At 37.6% G+C, this 17,535-nt stretch overlaps 1 protein-coding gene across 7 annotated transcripts in view; it reads right to left on the bottom strand.

Annotated features, from left to right (window-relative positions):
• HPSE2 (heparanase 2 (inactive)) overlaps positions 1–17,535 on the bottom strand; it is a 716,285-nt gene that overhangs the window by 268,422 nt on the left and 430,328 nt on the right. For all 7 annotated transcript variants that reach the window (XR_009733773.1, XR_009733772.1, XR_009733771.1 and 4 more), the window contains exon 4: positions 7,539–7,712. Coding sequence is in view for 3 of the 7 variants with exons in the window: in XM_061403062.1 (XP_061259046.1) it covers positions 7,539–7,712 (174 nt within the window). In the remaining 4 variants the exon portion in view is untranslated. The remainder of the gene's footprint in view (positions 1–7,538; positions 7,713–17,535) is intronic.

Genomic DNA, 17,535 nt, shown 5'->3' on the forward strand with positions numbered 1-17,535 from the left:
GTCAACAAAAGTCTATATAGTCAAAGCTATGGCTTTTCCAGTAGTCATGTATGGATGTGAGAGTTCGACCATAAAGAAGGCTGTGAGAAGTGAAAGTGAGTCACTCAGTCGTGTCTGACTCTTTGTGACCCCATGGACTATACCGTCAATGGAATTCTCCAGGCCAGAATCCTGGAGTGGGTAGCTGTAAGAATTGTAAGAAGCTGTAGGAATGTAAGGCTGAATGCTGAAGAATTGATGCTTTTAAACTGTGGTCCCAGAGAAGACTCTTTAGGGTCCCTTGAACTGCAAGGAGATCAAACCAGTCAATTCTAAAGGAAATCAACCCTGAATATTCACTGGAAGAACAGATGCTGAAGTTGAAGCTCCAATACTTTGGCCACCTGATGTGAAGAGTTGATTCATTGGAAAAGACCCCGATGCTGGGATAGATTGAGGGCAAAAGGAGAAGTGGGCAGTGGAAGATTAGATGGTTAGATAGCATCACCGACTCAATGGACATGCATCTCAGCAAACTCTGAGAAATAGTGAAGGACAGAGGAGCCTAGTGTGCTGCAGTCCATGGGGTCACTAAGAGTTGGACACAGTCAGCAAGTGAACACCACCACCAAGAAATGAACAACTTTGTGCCAATAATTTACACAACTTAGACGAAATGAAAAAATTTTTAGAAAAGACACAAACTACGAAACCCAAATTAAAAAAAAAAATAGAAAATCTGAATAGGTCTATAACTACAAAAAACATTTAATCAGTCATTAAAATTATTTCCACAAAGGAAGCCCAGACTCAGATGGATTAATTGGTGAATTCTATAATGTATTTAAGGAAGAAATAATGCACAATCCTTCACAAACCTTTTCAGAAAATTGAGAAAGAAGGAACAATTCCCAACTTATTTTATGAGGCCCATATTCCCCTGATACCAAAGCCAAAAGCATCATAAGAAAACTACGGATGAGTATCTCTCATAAATACAGATTCAAAAATACACAACAAAATATCTCCAAATGAAACCAGCAATGTATAAAAAGTATTATAGTATCATGACCAAGTGAGATTTACACCAGGAATGCAAAGTTGATTTAATAGCAACACCCAACTAATTAAAATACTGTATTAACAGAATAAAAGACCAAAACCACATTATCATTTCAACAAAGAAACAAAATGAAAAGCTCTTTTACAAAATCCAACACTCATTTCTGATAAATACTCTCAACAAACTATGAATAGAAGGGAAATTCCTCAATAGAAGGGAGATGCTTAACAGCATCTAAAAAAAATCTACATACTTATGGGTAAAATACTGAATGCTTAATGGTAAAACATACTTAATTCAAATACTGAATGCTTCCCCCCTAAGATTAGGAACAAGACATGGATGTGTGCTCTTATCACTTATATTCAACATTTGTATTAGAGATTATAGTCAGTGCAGTTAGGCAAGAAAAAGAAATAAAAAGGCATCTAAATTAGAAGGGAAGAAGCAAAACCATCTTTATTCTCACAATATATCTTGTATACAGAAAATCATAAAGAATACACGCATGTAGGAAGTGGTGACCCACTCCAGTATTCTTGCCCGAAGAATCCCATGGACAGAGGAGGCTGGTGGGCTGTAGTCCATGGGGTCGCAGAGTCGGACATGACTGAGTGACTAAGCACATGATTATTATACCAGAGAGGCAGGCGTGAGGGTGGCAAAATGGGTGAGGATGATCAAAAGGTACAAACTTACTTTATAAAATAGTCATTTGGATATAATATACATCCTGGTGACTATAGTTATGATACTGTATTATATATTTGAAATTTGATAAGAGAATAGATCTAAAAGTTCTTATCACAAGATAAAAGTATTTGTAACTATGTGAGTTGATGGATATCAGCTGAACTTATCATGGTGATCATTTTGTAATAAATACATATATCAAAAAAAACACAATGTAGTCCAAGAACAGACATACAGATCAGTGGGAAAGAATTGAGCCCAGAAATAAACCTATTTATGGTCAACTGATTTCTGACAAAAATGTCAAGAGAATTCAATAAGGAAAGGAAAATCTTTTAAATAAACAATGCTGAGACAATTTAATAGCCATGTGCAAAAAGATGAATTTAGATTCTTATTTCACATCATACTCAAAATTTAACTCCTACTGGATCTTATTCCCAAAAGCAAAAACAAAAACTATAAAGCTTTTAAAAGAAAAAATAGAAAAAACTCTTTGTGACCTTGGGTTAAAAAATCTTTGTGATCTTGGATTAGGCAAAGATATAATATCAAAAGCATAACACATCAAAAAAAGTTGATAAGCTGAACTTTATCAAAATTCAGAACATCTGAACTTCAAAAGATCCCATAAAGAAAATGATAAAATAAGCTACAGATTGGGAGAAAATACTTGCAGATCATATGTTTGATAAAGATCTTGCATTCAGAATATATTTAAAACTCTTACAACTAAATAATATGATGACCTAATTTAAAAGACAAAAGATTTGAGTAGACATTTCACCTAAGAAAATGTAAGAATGGTTGATAAGCATGTGAAAAGATGCTCAATATCACTTGTCATTAGAAAAGTGCTAATTAAAGGCATATTAATATACTACTTCAAACCCACTAAAATGGCTCTAATCTGATAGACAATAAAAAGTGTTTGCAAAGATGTAGAAAAACTGTAATCCTCATGCATTACTGAGGAAAATGCAAAATGGTACCGCTACCACTACTTTGGAAAGTAGTGTGGTTAATTTGTTCAAAAATCAACATAAATTTACCATACAAACTAGCAACTCCATTCCCCTCTGAGGTATCTTCCTACAAGAAATGAAAGTATACAACCACACACAGACTTGTAAATGAATATTTCAGCACCATTACCGATCATAATAAAAAAACAGAAACAATTTAAATGCTTGTAATCTGGTGAATAGAAAAACAAAATGTTATATATATATATATACACACATGTATATGTATACACGTATATATGTATGAATATATGTGTATATTCATGCACTGGAATAGCATTCAGCAATTAAAAGGAATGAACTACTTTTACATGCTACAACACAGATACACCTCAAAAACTTGCTAAGTGAAAGAAATCTACAGATGCAAAAGTCTACATACTGTACGATTCCAGTTACATGAAATGTCCACAAAAGACCAAAAGCAGATTAATGTCTCCTGGGACTGGGAATGGTTACAGAGACTGGGTTACAGAAAACCAGCATGAGGGATCTTTTTGGAGTTATGGAAATGTTCTAAAATTGGACTGTGGAAATAGTTGTATAGGTCTATGAACTTGTTGAGAGTATATATGTAGATGGGAGTATGTGGAAAAAGAATAGAGAAGATAGTTGATGAAGGTGAGAAGCAAGCAGAGAGAGGGAAAGGAAAAAAGTAAGCAGGTAAAGTGGTGACTTGGAGTAGGAAATGGCAACCCACTGCAGTATCTTTGGCTGGAAAATTCCATGGAAAGAGGAGCCTGGCGGGCTATAGTTCAAGGGGTTGCAAACAGTCAGACATGACATGCAAGGAAACATTTCATATCTACAAAACATAGTTGTTAAAAATCTTGTATCAAGGCAATCATTCTTTCATAGACTTTGACATCCTAAGCTTACTAAATTTTCACCTCTTGAAATTAAGTATGTTTTTGTTTTCATGGTCTGTAGCCCACACTATTCACCAATTTTAAAGAAGAAAAAAAGTAAGTCATTTGAAGTTTAGCTACTCTAAGAGAAACAACCAAAGAAATATCTACTTCAGTTTTTCCAAGGCCAGATTTACTCTGGAGTACTTGTTAATAGGATGTAGGTATATGGGAGGTTGAGTGATAAGAGAACTGACCAGTTCTGTTGTCTGTCCCTAAATGTGGATATAATCGTTAAACTATTACATCTGTCCAAAAAGATAAGGTTACAGAGAAGAAAATGGGTAAAAGATTGGAGAGACAATCCAGGCCAGGAAGATGACCAGATAATTTTTGAGGGGCAAGGACCTGAATATACAACATAGAATAGTTGTGAGCAGAATACACTGGATATCTCTAGGGATATGGTGCTAGCATAAGAAAAACTATCAGTAGTTTAAAATGAATTAGAAAAAGCTACAAGATAAATCTTCAAACCCTAAAAGGTGTGTTTAGTTGGGCAGACTACTTATTTGTCATATCAAAAAATAGAAATGCAGCTTTTAAAATAAAAGGAAGAAGGGGTAAACCGATCAACTCCAGTCTTCTTGACTAGAAACTCAAAAAACTATCTATATCTACCTTGATGGAAATTCTCACAAGAAACTTTACCAGATACTTTCTATCTTATTGAATTTTTAAATTCATAGCCTTGGTTATTTTTCTGTATTCCTGTCTATATCCCTATTTTCTTATCTATGACCATGCCTTTTCTCCTCCTCAAAACTGATTCTTTGTTTTTGTTCATCCTTGAAGAGACACCAAAAAGATGATGATGAGAATCAAGTGTGGCTAAGGTGACTGAACATTTTTAAAATGCAATTAGCTCCATCTCCAAACTGTTCAATGTAATTTGGGGGAAGGATGGAAAGAGGCAGACTCTCAGTTACTTGGAACAGATAGAAATATACAGAAAGATGCATATACTCTCCCCACCCACCTCCTGCCACCAAATCACTTCAGTTATATCAATTAAAGATTTACTTAGTTTAATAAGCTCCCAAATTCAGAGATGCCAAAAACCCTGGAGGAATTACTCCCATCAGTCACTGGTAAGTAAGTTTTAATTGCTTTGTGCTTATCTACAACCAGCTGAGAGTCTTTTTATTTATTTTAATTGGAGGATAATTACTTTACAATACAGCTGAGATTCTTTTACAAACAAATTTTATTTAGAAATAATTTAGAAAGAAAACAAATAGTTTAGGCAGAGCATGTATTCTGTAGCTCACCAGAGGCCCTACCACTCCTTACTGTCTTTCACTCACTCGTTTTAAACATTGTCCCTCATGAGAGCTCTAATGTCCTGTTTGGAGAATGCATTGTTTGAACAGTATTCTGTTGTGTTTGGAGAAAAGAGATAAGCTGGGTAGAGTCTAATATAGGAACAGGGTAAGGTTAGGTACGGTAGTCATGGGTAGACAACACGAAATACCAAAGAATGTCAAGATATTCTGACATGAAATAGAAGATAGGATGGGAAGGGATCAGTAAATCTCTTTGCTGTGTAATAATTTTGCCTCATTCTAAGCTGACCACATCATGCTTGCTTTTGTCCTAGAATGTATGATACTTAGACTGGTTGGGAAGATGAAAAATCTCAGGCTACTCTAGTTACGCTCCCTGTAACCCTAGTTTTGCTCCCTATATCCAAATAAGCTTCAGTTCAGCTCAAGTCTCCATTTGGTAGCTAACTATCTCCCAATTTCCCTGACTCCAGGGAAGGAAGAGAGAGCTACATTCCAGTAAATGGTTACTGATAGGAAAAAAAAGACACTTGTTCTGAAAAAATCCTCATCTCCTGCTTCCTTATGAGAATTTCAAATTCTAGAGTGCATAAAAACAAACACGTGCATGTGTACACAAACACACTCAGTGCTCCGAACAAATATGAGTTAGCTATATATATACCAGGTCATGGACCAAAATGTTAATATCAACTTGTAACAGTAATTTTGAAAGAATTCTTGGTTTATTAGACTCAATTGTTTTATTCTAAGATTTACCAAAATATGTTTTAATTAGGGAATCAGAATATTTTCCAATTTAAATTATCCATAATTTTAACTATAATCCATATTAGTTGACTCAATAATATTAGACAGTCATGGAATTTATAGAATATCATATATATAACAAATCATACATTCATACCACTAGGAAAAATAGTGTGACTTAGGCAGTATTTCTCCCAAGTGTGTTCCATGGAACATTGTTCCATGAGATAATAATAGGTCTGTCTCACACACACAAATACACAGACTGCAATGATTAAACATGACTGGCTACATAATTTTCAGGGCCCCATGCAAAATGAAAATGTAGATCCCTTTATTTTAAAAATAAGATGGCACCTAGAATTTATTATATAGAGTGAAGTGAGTCAGAAAGAGAAAGAATATTGTAATCTAATGTATGTATATGGAATCTAGAAAAATGGTACTGAAGAATTTATTTACAGGGCAGCAGTGGAGAAACAGACATACAGAATAGACTTATGGACATGGGGAGAGGAGAGGAGAGGATGAGATGTATGGAAAGAGTAACCTGGAAACTTACATTACTATATGTGAAATAGATAGCCAACAGGAATTTGCTGTATGGCTCAGAAACTCAAACAGGGCTCTGTATCAACCTAGCAAAATATATGTACCTATGGCTGATTCATGTTGAGGTTTGAGAGAAAACAACAAAATTCTGTAAAGCAATTATCCTTTAATAAAAAAATTAAAAAGAAAAAAAATAAATAAATAAAAATAAGATGGCAATAGAAGAGCATTAAATCAAGCATGATTCTTTTCTAAGCATGGGATCATATGTGACTACACAAGATGCATTCCCCTGAAACCAACCAAAACCTATTTTTAAAATTATTTTTAAAATGCTGGGCTGAAACTTTCCTGGTGGTCTAGTGGTTAAGACTCCGTGTTCCCAATGCAGGGAGCACCGGTTCAATCCCTGGTCAGGGGAATTAAGATTCTGCATGCTGCACAGCTTGGTCAAAATAAATAAATTTTAAAAAAAGAGATGCTGTCTTGAAATGAAACATTTTTAATGCTGGATTAAAAATGTTACACAGATTTCATTGCAGGAGGACTTCACAGAGTCTCTTATATGCTAATGTGCATTGTGAACCTTCAAGACGTACATATACTGAAGATCAGTTCCCGAATATACTTCACCAAACTCTTTCGAATTATTATAAGGTCATCTTACAGGACCAGTGTTCCAGAGAGACACATTGTAAAATGCAGCTTAGGCTGTGCAGATAGGCTATATCTGATTTAACATCAATTTGTTAATTATAAGTCACATATGGCTGCTAAATCGCTTCAGTCATGTCCGACTCTGTGTGACCCCATAGACAGCCTCCTACCAGGCTCCTCTTTCCCTGGGATTCTCCAGGCAAGAACACTGGAGTGGGCTGCCATTTCCCTCTCCAATGCATGAAAGTGAAAAGTGAAAGTGAAGTCGCTCAGTCATGTCCGACTCTTAGCAACCTCATGGACTGCAGCCTACCAGGCTCCTCCATCCATGGGATTTTCCAGGCAAGAGCACTGGAGTGGGGTGCCATTGCTTTCTCCATCACATATGGCATTTCCCCTACATTTGGAATAAGGCAACTAGAGATAACTGTAGATGCAAATAGTGGGATTCACTAAATCTACTCTCCAACTGTTTGGTCTTTTACTATTTGGAAGGTCAACTCAGTGGTCAAACAACCCCAGTGCTTTCTGGGATGTACTAGATATGGTCTGAGACTATATCCCAAGCCAATTTATTTTTCACCTTTTATCTTGTCAATTCAGAGGAAATAACATCCTTACTTACCATTACCCAGTTCCCAAGAAATGTTGTACTTTTTGCTGGCACTGTACTTCAACAGACTCAGGGCACTAGAGCTGTTCCAGGAGTTGTTGGGATTACGACGCAGTGCATTTAGAGCGAATATCAGATGGAGTCCAGAGCAATCAGCAAAGTTATACAGTTTGTCTAGAGACCTGGCTGGGAAGAAGCAGAGAAAGGCTTGTAACTTTCAAATCAACATCCCAACAAAACGAAACTATTAACTACTAAAAAAAATGTTTTTATGAGCTTCCTGCTAATAAGAATTATACAGAGGCTTCCAAAAGGGACTATTACCATTTGGTTCAGGGTTCACTTCAAGGTGATTTCTGAAAGCAGCATACACAACTCCAGATAAAGGTCACAAATTGGCAACCAAGTCTAGTACATAAGATATAGTATATTTTATTTTATTTGTTAAAAAAATTGAATTGCTAACATTTAGAAATGGGAAGATATCACAAACTAGCTAGATTTACAGTTCTTCTAAAAAAATTTAAAAATCTGGCACTGTGGGATCTGTACTCTCTAATGAAATGAAATGAGAGGAACAGTGTCAGGAGACAAGGCCAGGAAAGATGACTGGCTGGGGAGTCTCAGAAAACAGCTCAGCCTAGAAACACTTCCCCAAAAATTTACTCAATTTCACATTTTTAATATTTCTGAAAACAGATATATTAATACCATAACCACGAATAGAAATATGTTCATTGTCAGGTTGACCCCAGATATCATGAAAGCTATTGACCATATGTTCCATACCCAACCCATTCCTTCACATCTATTGCCACCATTCTGGTTCTGGCTATTATTTCCACTTGCATGAATTATCACAAGAATGTACTTGCCTGTCTGCTTTTAGATTCTTCCCACACTGCCAGATTCATCTTTTCCCAATCAATTTCATAAGTTTCACTTACTCTTCAAAATCTTAGTAGATTTTCAAGACCTTTGGTTTTTTCAATTCAAAGCCTCTACAACGCAACCATAATTTTTCCCCAACTTCAGGCCCCTCTACTTTTGTCAAAAAGTTCTTTGTGGGTGTTATCCAGTTCTATTTATTATAGAATCCCTGCCCTGCTGGCCTTTGTCCTGATTCTCATTTGTCATGCCTTTTCCCCCTCTTTTAAACATATCCAGATTTTACTTGCCCTTTTATATATTGTTTCACAAAATATGGATGACACAATTTTCAGTGGTATACAGACTGAAAAAAAATTTTAGGTTAATAATTAATTACAGGGGTTCACATTATCCTCGTATATATTATCCAAATCCCTAGGGCAGAGTTTCTCAAATGGAATTCTGTGCAACACCATGTGGGGCTCCATAAGATGTCATTAGGGAGTTCTGCAAAAGATGACACAGTGACCACGGTGCTCCATTAGCGGCTGCTATAGATTTTTTAGGGCTTCCCACAATGGTACTAGTGGTAAAGAACCCACCTGCCAATGCAAGAGACATAAGAGATGCAGGTTCAATCCTGGGCATGGCAACCCACTTCAGTATTTTTTCCTGGAGAATCCCATGGACAGAGGAGCCTGGTGGGCTGCAGTCCAGTGGGTCATAGAGTCAGACACAACTGAAGCAACTTAGCATGGACACATAGGTTTTTTAGTCTTATAAAGCAGGACCATGATCATTTGATTATATCCAAAAGCAGAGACATTACTTTGCCAACAAATGTCCGTCTAGTCAAGGCTGTGGTTTTTCCTGTGGTCATGTATGGATGTGAGAGTTGGACTGTGAAGAAGGCTGAGCGCCAAAGAATTGATGCTTTTGAACTGTGGTGTTGGAGAAGACTCTTGAGAGTCCCTTGGACTGCAAGGAGATCCAACCAGTCCATCCTAAAGGAGATCAGCCCTGGGTGTTCTTTGGAAGGACTGATGCTAAAGCTGAAACTCCAGTCCTTTGGCCACCTCATGCGAAGAGTTGACTCATTGGAAAATATTCTGATGCTGGGAGGGATTGGGGGCAGGAGGAGAAGGGGACGACAGAGGATGAGATGGCTGGATGGCATCACTGACTCGATGGATGTGAGTCTGAGTGAACTCCGGGAGTTGGTGATGGACAGGGAGGCCTGGCATGCTGCGATTCATGGGGTTGCAAAGAGTCGGACACGACTGAACGATTGAACTGAACTGAACTGAACTGATTATCAGTTTTTGAAGTGGGTTTCAGGGCTTGCTGCCGTCTTTATCTCTGTATATATGTATGAGAATTCTCACATACATGAATTTGAGCAAACTCTGGGAGACAGTGGAGGACAGAGGAAGCTGGCATGTGCAGTCCATGGTGTTGCAGAGTTGAACACAACTTAGTGACTGAACAACAACAGCAAAAACAATGTATGAGAAAATATTTTTTAAGAAACATCAAAAAAAGGACAGAAATTGTCTCATTTTCGCTGAAAATAAAATCCATGGGAACTTATCTCACATTAAGCCCAGAATCAAGTAAATAAGCAACAACAAAAAATGGCATAGGTGTCACATTAAAGAAATAAACATAATCATTCTTTTAAAAAAATTAATCATTTATTTTTAGTTCCAAATAGCAATTAAAATTAAAGTGCATTTTTAGGCCTATTAAAATGATCATGAAACCAACACATGTGTATATCAATCTTATAATTATCTACATACTCCTGACATTGCCACTCAGTAAGAACGTGTTTTCTTTCAAAGTCTTTTAGAAAATGTTGTCTTAGACTATAATTTTACTCATATTGCTTTGACATACAGTTTTAGTAACTTTGTTATTCAACTGTTAATTTATTTTCCTATTGAAAACAACATTAATGTAAGTTCATAAATGTTATTTAAATAAACCTAACAAACCTACCTTTAGAAATATTATATCCCATTTTGACTTAAACCAGTTACTTAACAAAAACATATTCAGTTCAGTTTAGTTCAGTCACTCAGTCGTGTCCGACTCTTTGCGACCCCATGAATCGCAGCACGCCAGGCCTCCCTGTCCATCACCAACTCCCGGAGTTCACTCAGACTCACGTCCATCGAGTCGATGATGCCATCCAGCCATCTCATCCTCCGTCGTCCCCTTCTCCTCCTGCCCCCAATCCCTCCCAGCATCAGAATCTTTTCCAGTGAGTCAGCTCTTCGCATGAGGTGTCCAAAGGACTGGAGTTTCAGCTTTAGCATCATTCTTTCCAAAGAAATCCCAGGGCTGATCTCCTTCAGAATGGACTGGTTGGATCTCCTTGCAGTCCAAGGGACTCTCAAGAGTCTTCTCCAACACCACAGTTCAAAGGCATCAATTCTTCAGCATTCAGCTTTCTTCACAGTCCAACTCTCACATCCATACATGACCACTGGAAAAACCATAGCCATGACTAGACGGACCTTTGTTGGCAAAGTAATGTCTCTGCTTTTCAATATGCTATCTAGGTTGGTCATAACTTTGCTTCCAAGGAGTAAGTGTCGTTTAATTTCATGGCTACAGTTACCATCTGCAGTGATTTTGGAGCCCCCAAAAATAAATCTGACACTGTTTCCACTGTTTCCCCATCTATATTTGCCTTAAAATTTTGCAAATTCATAAAAAGGAAAAAAGGGATTAATTTCAAGAAACAAAGTTAACTACTTGGCTTTTCCCCCTCTTCTAAAAAGGCTGTATAAAAAATCATTTTCATTTTAAATAGGCAGGAAAAATCCTAAGCTTGCAACTTACCATATATCACATACTATATTTCAATAGCATTTATATGACAGAAAGTTTTGATAATGCTTTTAATCTTACTTGGGTAAGGTACCAAAAAGTCAAGGAGGACATTTTAAAAGGGAAAAACTGAAGTCTCTTCTACATATACCACTGAAATATGCAAGGAGAGGGGACCAACAAAAGAATAGGCTAAAATGTCAGCCAAACTAAACAGATTTTTCAGGAAAACACTGCTCTGTTTAAAAAAGCACTAGCAATTATTATTGAATTATAGTATCTACAACTAAGTGATTACATTTTTCATCTAGGAGTCCCCTGATACTTGAGAATATTTCAAATGTATCTGATATAAAACGTTTGAGAAGGCTGCCCTAGTGCTAAAGAATACATAGCAAAAAAGTAATCCGAACACTAAAATAGTCACTGTTGAGCTGAGAATTGACTTAAACATTCCTTCTACTTGGCAACATCCTCACTAATATCCTCACGAATACTATCAATGATGCTGTTAATTTCTCCAATATACGGTAAACCCAGTATATTTCCAAAGCTGTAGGAAAGCCAAATTGCAAATCTGAGCAAAAGACACAGGATTTTGTGAGATCAATGAAAATAATGATTGATAAATGTTTAAGTTACATGCCAATCCACTAAAAAAGATCCAGAAGAATTATATCAGTTAACTAAACAAGAGAAAACTTACAAGAGTGATAACAAAATAAATTACTCAAAAAATAATTTGAATATTAAAATCTCTAACTAGGTCTACTTTGATGGTTTTAATATTTTAAATTGTGCCACAAAAGTTAAATTATTTTATCAGAAAGATACTCAATATTTGATTAAATATTGACATAATGAGGATTTTCTGTGTTTGTTTCATGTGTAATAGAAAAACACATATCAAACACAAAAGCACATCAAACATGTGATTTCATGAAATGAAATTTCACGAAAATGGTGTAATAAGAAACTGAAAGTTACTGATAAAAGATATGTCTAATAATTATTCTTACTAGCTCAACAAATATACCCTGGAGTTTATTTTTAAATGACATGTATTTGAATACAGTGCATTTAGTAGATGCTCAACAAATGGAATCTTCTTGGAGCATTTGTTGTCAGTTCCATCCAAGCAGATATTTAAAGATGACTTCTACTCTTTCTACTAGAGTACAATACCTCTATGTCCAATAGTCAGATTGCCTTGGCATCTCATAGGAACAGAGTTTTAAGGAGCCTTGTCTAGCACGCAGCTAGATGAGGAGCTGGAATCTGAGAGAGATGGAAGAGAAGGGCTTGGGAGTCTATACAGTGCTGAGATAGTTGATGCTGTGAAAGTTCTTGAGACTTTTGTAGGACAAGATATCAGGATAAAACCTTAAGAAATGTCCAAATATAAAGATCAGGAAGCGCAGAGTAATGAAAATTGAAACAAAAATAAACAAATGGGATCTAATTAAATTTAAAAGCTTTTGCACAGCAAAGGAAACCATTAATAAAACAAAAATGAAGAAACAGACAAAGGATTAGTATCCAAAGTATACAAACACAAATAATTCATAGAACTGCATATCCAAAAATCAGCACAATCAAAATTTAGGGGGAGCATCTACATAGACATTTCTCCAAAGAAGACATACAGATGGCCAACAAACACATGAAAAGATGCTCAACATCAGTAATTATTCAGTTCAGTTCAGTCGCTCAGTCATGTCCGACTCTTTGCGACCCCATAGACTGCAGCATGCCAGGCCTTCCTGTCCATCACCAACTCCTGGAGTTTACCCAAACTAAAGGGGGCAGGAGGAGAAGGGGACGACAGAGGATGAGATGGCTGGATGGCATCACTGACTCGATGGACATGAGTTTGGGTAAACTCCGGGAGTTGGTGATGGCCAGGGAGGCCTGGTGTGCTAAGATTCATGGGGTTGCAAAGAGTCAGACATGACTGAGGGACTGAACTGAACTGAACTAAATATCCACTGAGTAACTGATGGCATCCAACCATTTCATCTTCTGTCATCCCCCTGTCCCTGCCCTCAATCTTTCCCAACATCAGGGTCCTTTCAAATGAGTCAGCTCTTTGCATCAGGTGGCCAACGTATTGGAGTTTCAGCTTCAACATCAGTCCTTCCAATGAACACCCAGGACTGATCTCCTTTAGGATGGACTGGTTGGACCTCCTTGCAGTCCAAGGGACTCTCAGGAGGCTTCACCAACACCACAGTTCAAAAGCATCAATTCTTCTGTGCTCAGCTTTCTTTATAGTCCAACTCTCACATCCATATCTGACTCCTGGAAAAACCATAGCCTTGACTAGATGGACCTTTGTTGACAAAGTAATGTCTCTGCTTTTTAATATGCTGTCCAAAGTGAAGTCACTCAGTTGTGTCCAACTCTTAGCGACCACATGGACTGCAGCCTACCAGGCTGCTCCATCCATGGGATTCTCCAGGCAAGAGTACTGGAGTGGGGTGCCATTGCCTTCTCCAATATGCTTTCCAGGTTGGTCATAACTTTCCTTCCAAGGAGTAAGCGTCTTTTAATTTCATGGCTGCAGTCACCATCTGCAGTGATTTTGGAGCCCAGAAAAATTAAGTCAGCCACTGTTTCCACAGTTTCCCCATCTATTGCCATGAAGTGATGGGACCAGATGCCATGATCTTAGTTTTCTGAATGTTGAGCTTTAAGCCAATTTTTTCAGTCTCCTCTTTTACTTTCATCAAGAGGCTCTTTAGTTCTTCTTCACTTTCTGCCATAAGGGTGGTGTCATCTGCATATCTGAGGTTATTGAGATTTCTCCCGGCAATCTTGATTCCAGCTTGTGCTTCATCCTGCCCAGTGTTTCTCATGATGTACTCTGCATATAAGTTAAATAAACAGGGTGACAATATACAGCCTTGACATACTCCTTTTCCTATTTGGAACCAGTCTGTTGTTCCATGACCAATCCTAACTGTTGCTTCCTGACCTGCATACATATTTCTCAGGAGGCAGGCCAGGTAGTCTAGTATTCCCATCTCTTGAAGAATTCTCCACAGTTTATTGTGATCCACACAGTCAAGGTCTTCAGCATAGTCAATAAAGCAGAAATAGATATTTTTCTGGAATGCTCTTGCTTTTTCGATGATCCAATGGATGTTGGCAATTTGATCTCCGGTTCCTCTGCCTTTTCTAAATCCAGCTTGAACATCTGGAAGTTCACGGTTCACATACTGTTGAAGCCTGGCTCAGAGAATTTTGAGCATTACTTTACTAGCGTGTGAGATGAATGCAATTGTGCGGTAGTCTGAGCATTTTTTGGCATTGCCTTTCTTTGGGATTGGAATGAAAACTGACCTTTTCCAGTCCTGTGGCCACTGCTGAGTTTTCCAAATTTGCTGGCATATTGAGTGCAGCACTTTCACAGCATCATCTTTTAGAATTTGAAATATCTCAACTGGAATTCCATCACCTTCACTAGCTTTGTTCGTAATGATACTTTCTAAGGCCCACTTGACTTCACTTTCCATGATGTCTGGCTCTAGGTCAGTGATCATACCATCGTGATTATCTGGGTCGTGAAGATCTTTTTTTTAATAATTCTTCTGTGTATTCTTGCCACCTCTTCTTAATATCTTCTGCTTCTGTTAGGTCCATACCATTTCTGTCCTTTATTGAGCCCATCTTTGCATGAAATCTTCCCTTGGTATCTCTAATTTTCTTGAAGAGATCTCTAGTCTTTCCCATTCTATTGTTTTCCTCTATTTCTTTGCCCTGATCACTGAGGAAGGCTTTCTTATCTCTCCTTGCTATTCTTTGGAAATCTGCATTCAAATGGGTATACCTTTCCTTTTCTCCTTTGCTTTTTGCTTTTCTTCTTTTCTTAGCTATTTGTAAGGCCTCCTCAGACAGCCTTTTTGCCTTTTGCATTTTTTTTTTTTCCTGGGGATGGTCTTGATCCCTGCCTCCTATATAATGTCATGAACCTGTCCACAGTTCTTCAGGCACTCTGTCTATCAGTTCTAATCCCTTGAGTATATTTGTCACTTCCACTGTATAATCCTAAGGGACTTGATTAGGTCATACCTGAATGGTCTAGTGGTTTTCCCTACTTTCTTCATTTTAAGTCTAAATTTGGTAATAAGTTCATGATCTGAGCCACAGTCAGGTCCTAGTCTTGTTTTTGCCGACTGTATAGAGCTTCTCCATCTTTGGCTGCAAAGATTATAATCAATCTGATTTTGATATTGGCCATCTGGTGATGTTCATGTGTAGAGCCTTCTCTTGTGCTGTTGGAAGAGGGTGCTTTCCATGACCTGTACATTTTCTTGGCAAAACTCTATTAGCCTTTTCCTTGCTTCATTCTGTACTCCAAGGCCAAATTTGCCTATTAATCCAGGTGTTTCTTGACTTCCTATTTTTGCATTCCAGTCCCCTAAAATGAAAAGGACATCATTCTTGGGTGTTAGTTCTAGAAGGTCTTGTAGGTCTTCATAGAATGATTCAACTTTAGCTTCTCAGTGTTACTGGTAGGGGCATAGACTTGGATTATCGTGATATTGAATGGTTTGCCTTGGAAATGAACAGAGATCATTCTATCGTTTTTGAGATTGCATCCAAGTACTGCATTTTGGACTCTTTTGTTGACTGTGATGGCTACTCCATTTCTTCTAAGGGATTCTTGCCCACGGTAGTAGATATAATGGTCATCTGAGTTATATTCATCCATATCAGTTCATTTTAGTTTGCTGATTCCTAAAATGTCAATGTTCACTCTTGCCATCTCCTGTTTGACCACTTCCAATTTGCCTTGATTCATGGACCTAACATTCCAGGTTCCTATGCAATATTTCTCTTTACAGCATTGGACCTTGCTTCTATCACCAGTCACATCCACAGCTGGGTATTCTTTTTGCTTTGGCTCCATCCCTTCATTCTTTCTGGAGTTATTTCTCCACTGATCTCCAGTAGCATATTGGGCACCTACCGACCTGGGGAGTTCATTTTTCAGTGTCTTATCTTTTTGCCTTTTCATACTGTTCATGGGGTTCTCAAGGCAAGAATACTGAAGTAGTTTGCTATTCCCTTCTCGAGTGGGCCACATTTTGTCAGAACTCTCTATATGTTATGTAAATTGCTACATGAACAAAACTTATATATTTGCCTTCATCCTTTTCCTTCCTGATGTTGTTGTTCAGTCAACAAGTCATATTCGACTCTTCGCAACCCCATGGTCCGGTCATCACTGATGGTCCCATCAGTGATTGAAAGTGTCCTTCCTGATAGCCACTTTTAAATCCTCTTCTATAGAAATTATGGAGGCATAAATGTCACCTGGGAATTAAACAGTGACTTTCTAAGTAATTTGTGCTTCCCCAGAATTCTGTCAAGATGAGGCATTAAAGTCTCTTCATAATTCAATATATAGGAAGTCATGCCAGTATTAACCCTACCCCAAACATGCCCCTTTCCACTAAGTGCAACTTTTTCTTTGAAGGGGTTGGGTGGGGCAGGGAGTAGTTGCCTCAGAGGATGTCAGAGTATCAACTGAGCTCTGTTCAAGTATGTTCCATTTCTACATTGTGCTTTTCACGTGACTTGATATTCTATTCATATTCTCATGTGCTCATAATTAGAATAAGCTGATACTACTTGTTGAATGGGCTTCCCTGGTGGCTCAGTAGTAAAGAATCTCCCTGCAATGCAGGAAATGCAGGAGACACGGGTTTGATCCCTGGGTCAGGAAGATTCCCTGGAGCAGGAAATGACACTCCACTCTAGTATTATTGCCTGGGAAATCCCATGGATAGAGGAGCCTGGTGGGCTACAATCCATGGGGTCATAAAAGAGTCAGACACAACTTAGCAACTAAACAACAACAACAACAACAACTCTGTTGAACTCAGCACCAGTTTCCCTTTCTGAAGTTCAGTATTGTCCTCTAAGAGCTAACAGTAAGAAACACATGTTTAAATCCTTAGCCACACAGAAAAAGCACTCTTCTTTCACAAGAAGTTTTCAAAAGAAGAAAATAGTCACTAACAAAACTGGATATTTTTGTTTGATTCAGAAATGTATAAAACTGGATTGAGCCTTTAAAACAAACAAACTATGTTTTCTGCATGATACTTGCTTAGACTTGGCCAAAGAATTCCTCAAATACTAGTCTGATTAACTTTATGCCATGTTAGAACTCCTCATCATTTCTTGACAAACCACATTATTCCTTGGCTGTCACTAATCTAAGCTTTTTATCTCTGCCTAGAATATCCTTTCTCCTCTTTTCTTCATTCTTCATAGCTTAGGTCTATAG

Source organism: Bos javanicus, chromosome 26, assembly GCF_032452875.1.
Source record: "Bos javanicus breed banteng chromosome 26, ARS-OSU_banteng_1.0, whole genome shotgun sequence".
NCBI lineage: Eukaryota > Metazoa > Chordata > Mammalia > Artiodactyla > Bovidae > Bos > Bos javanicus.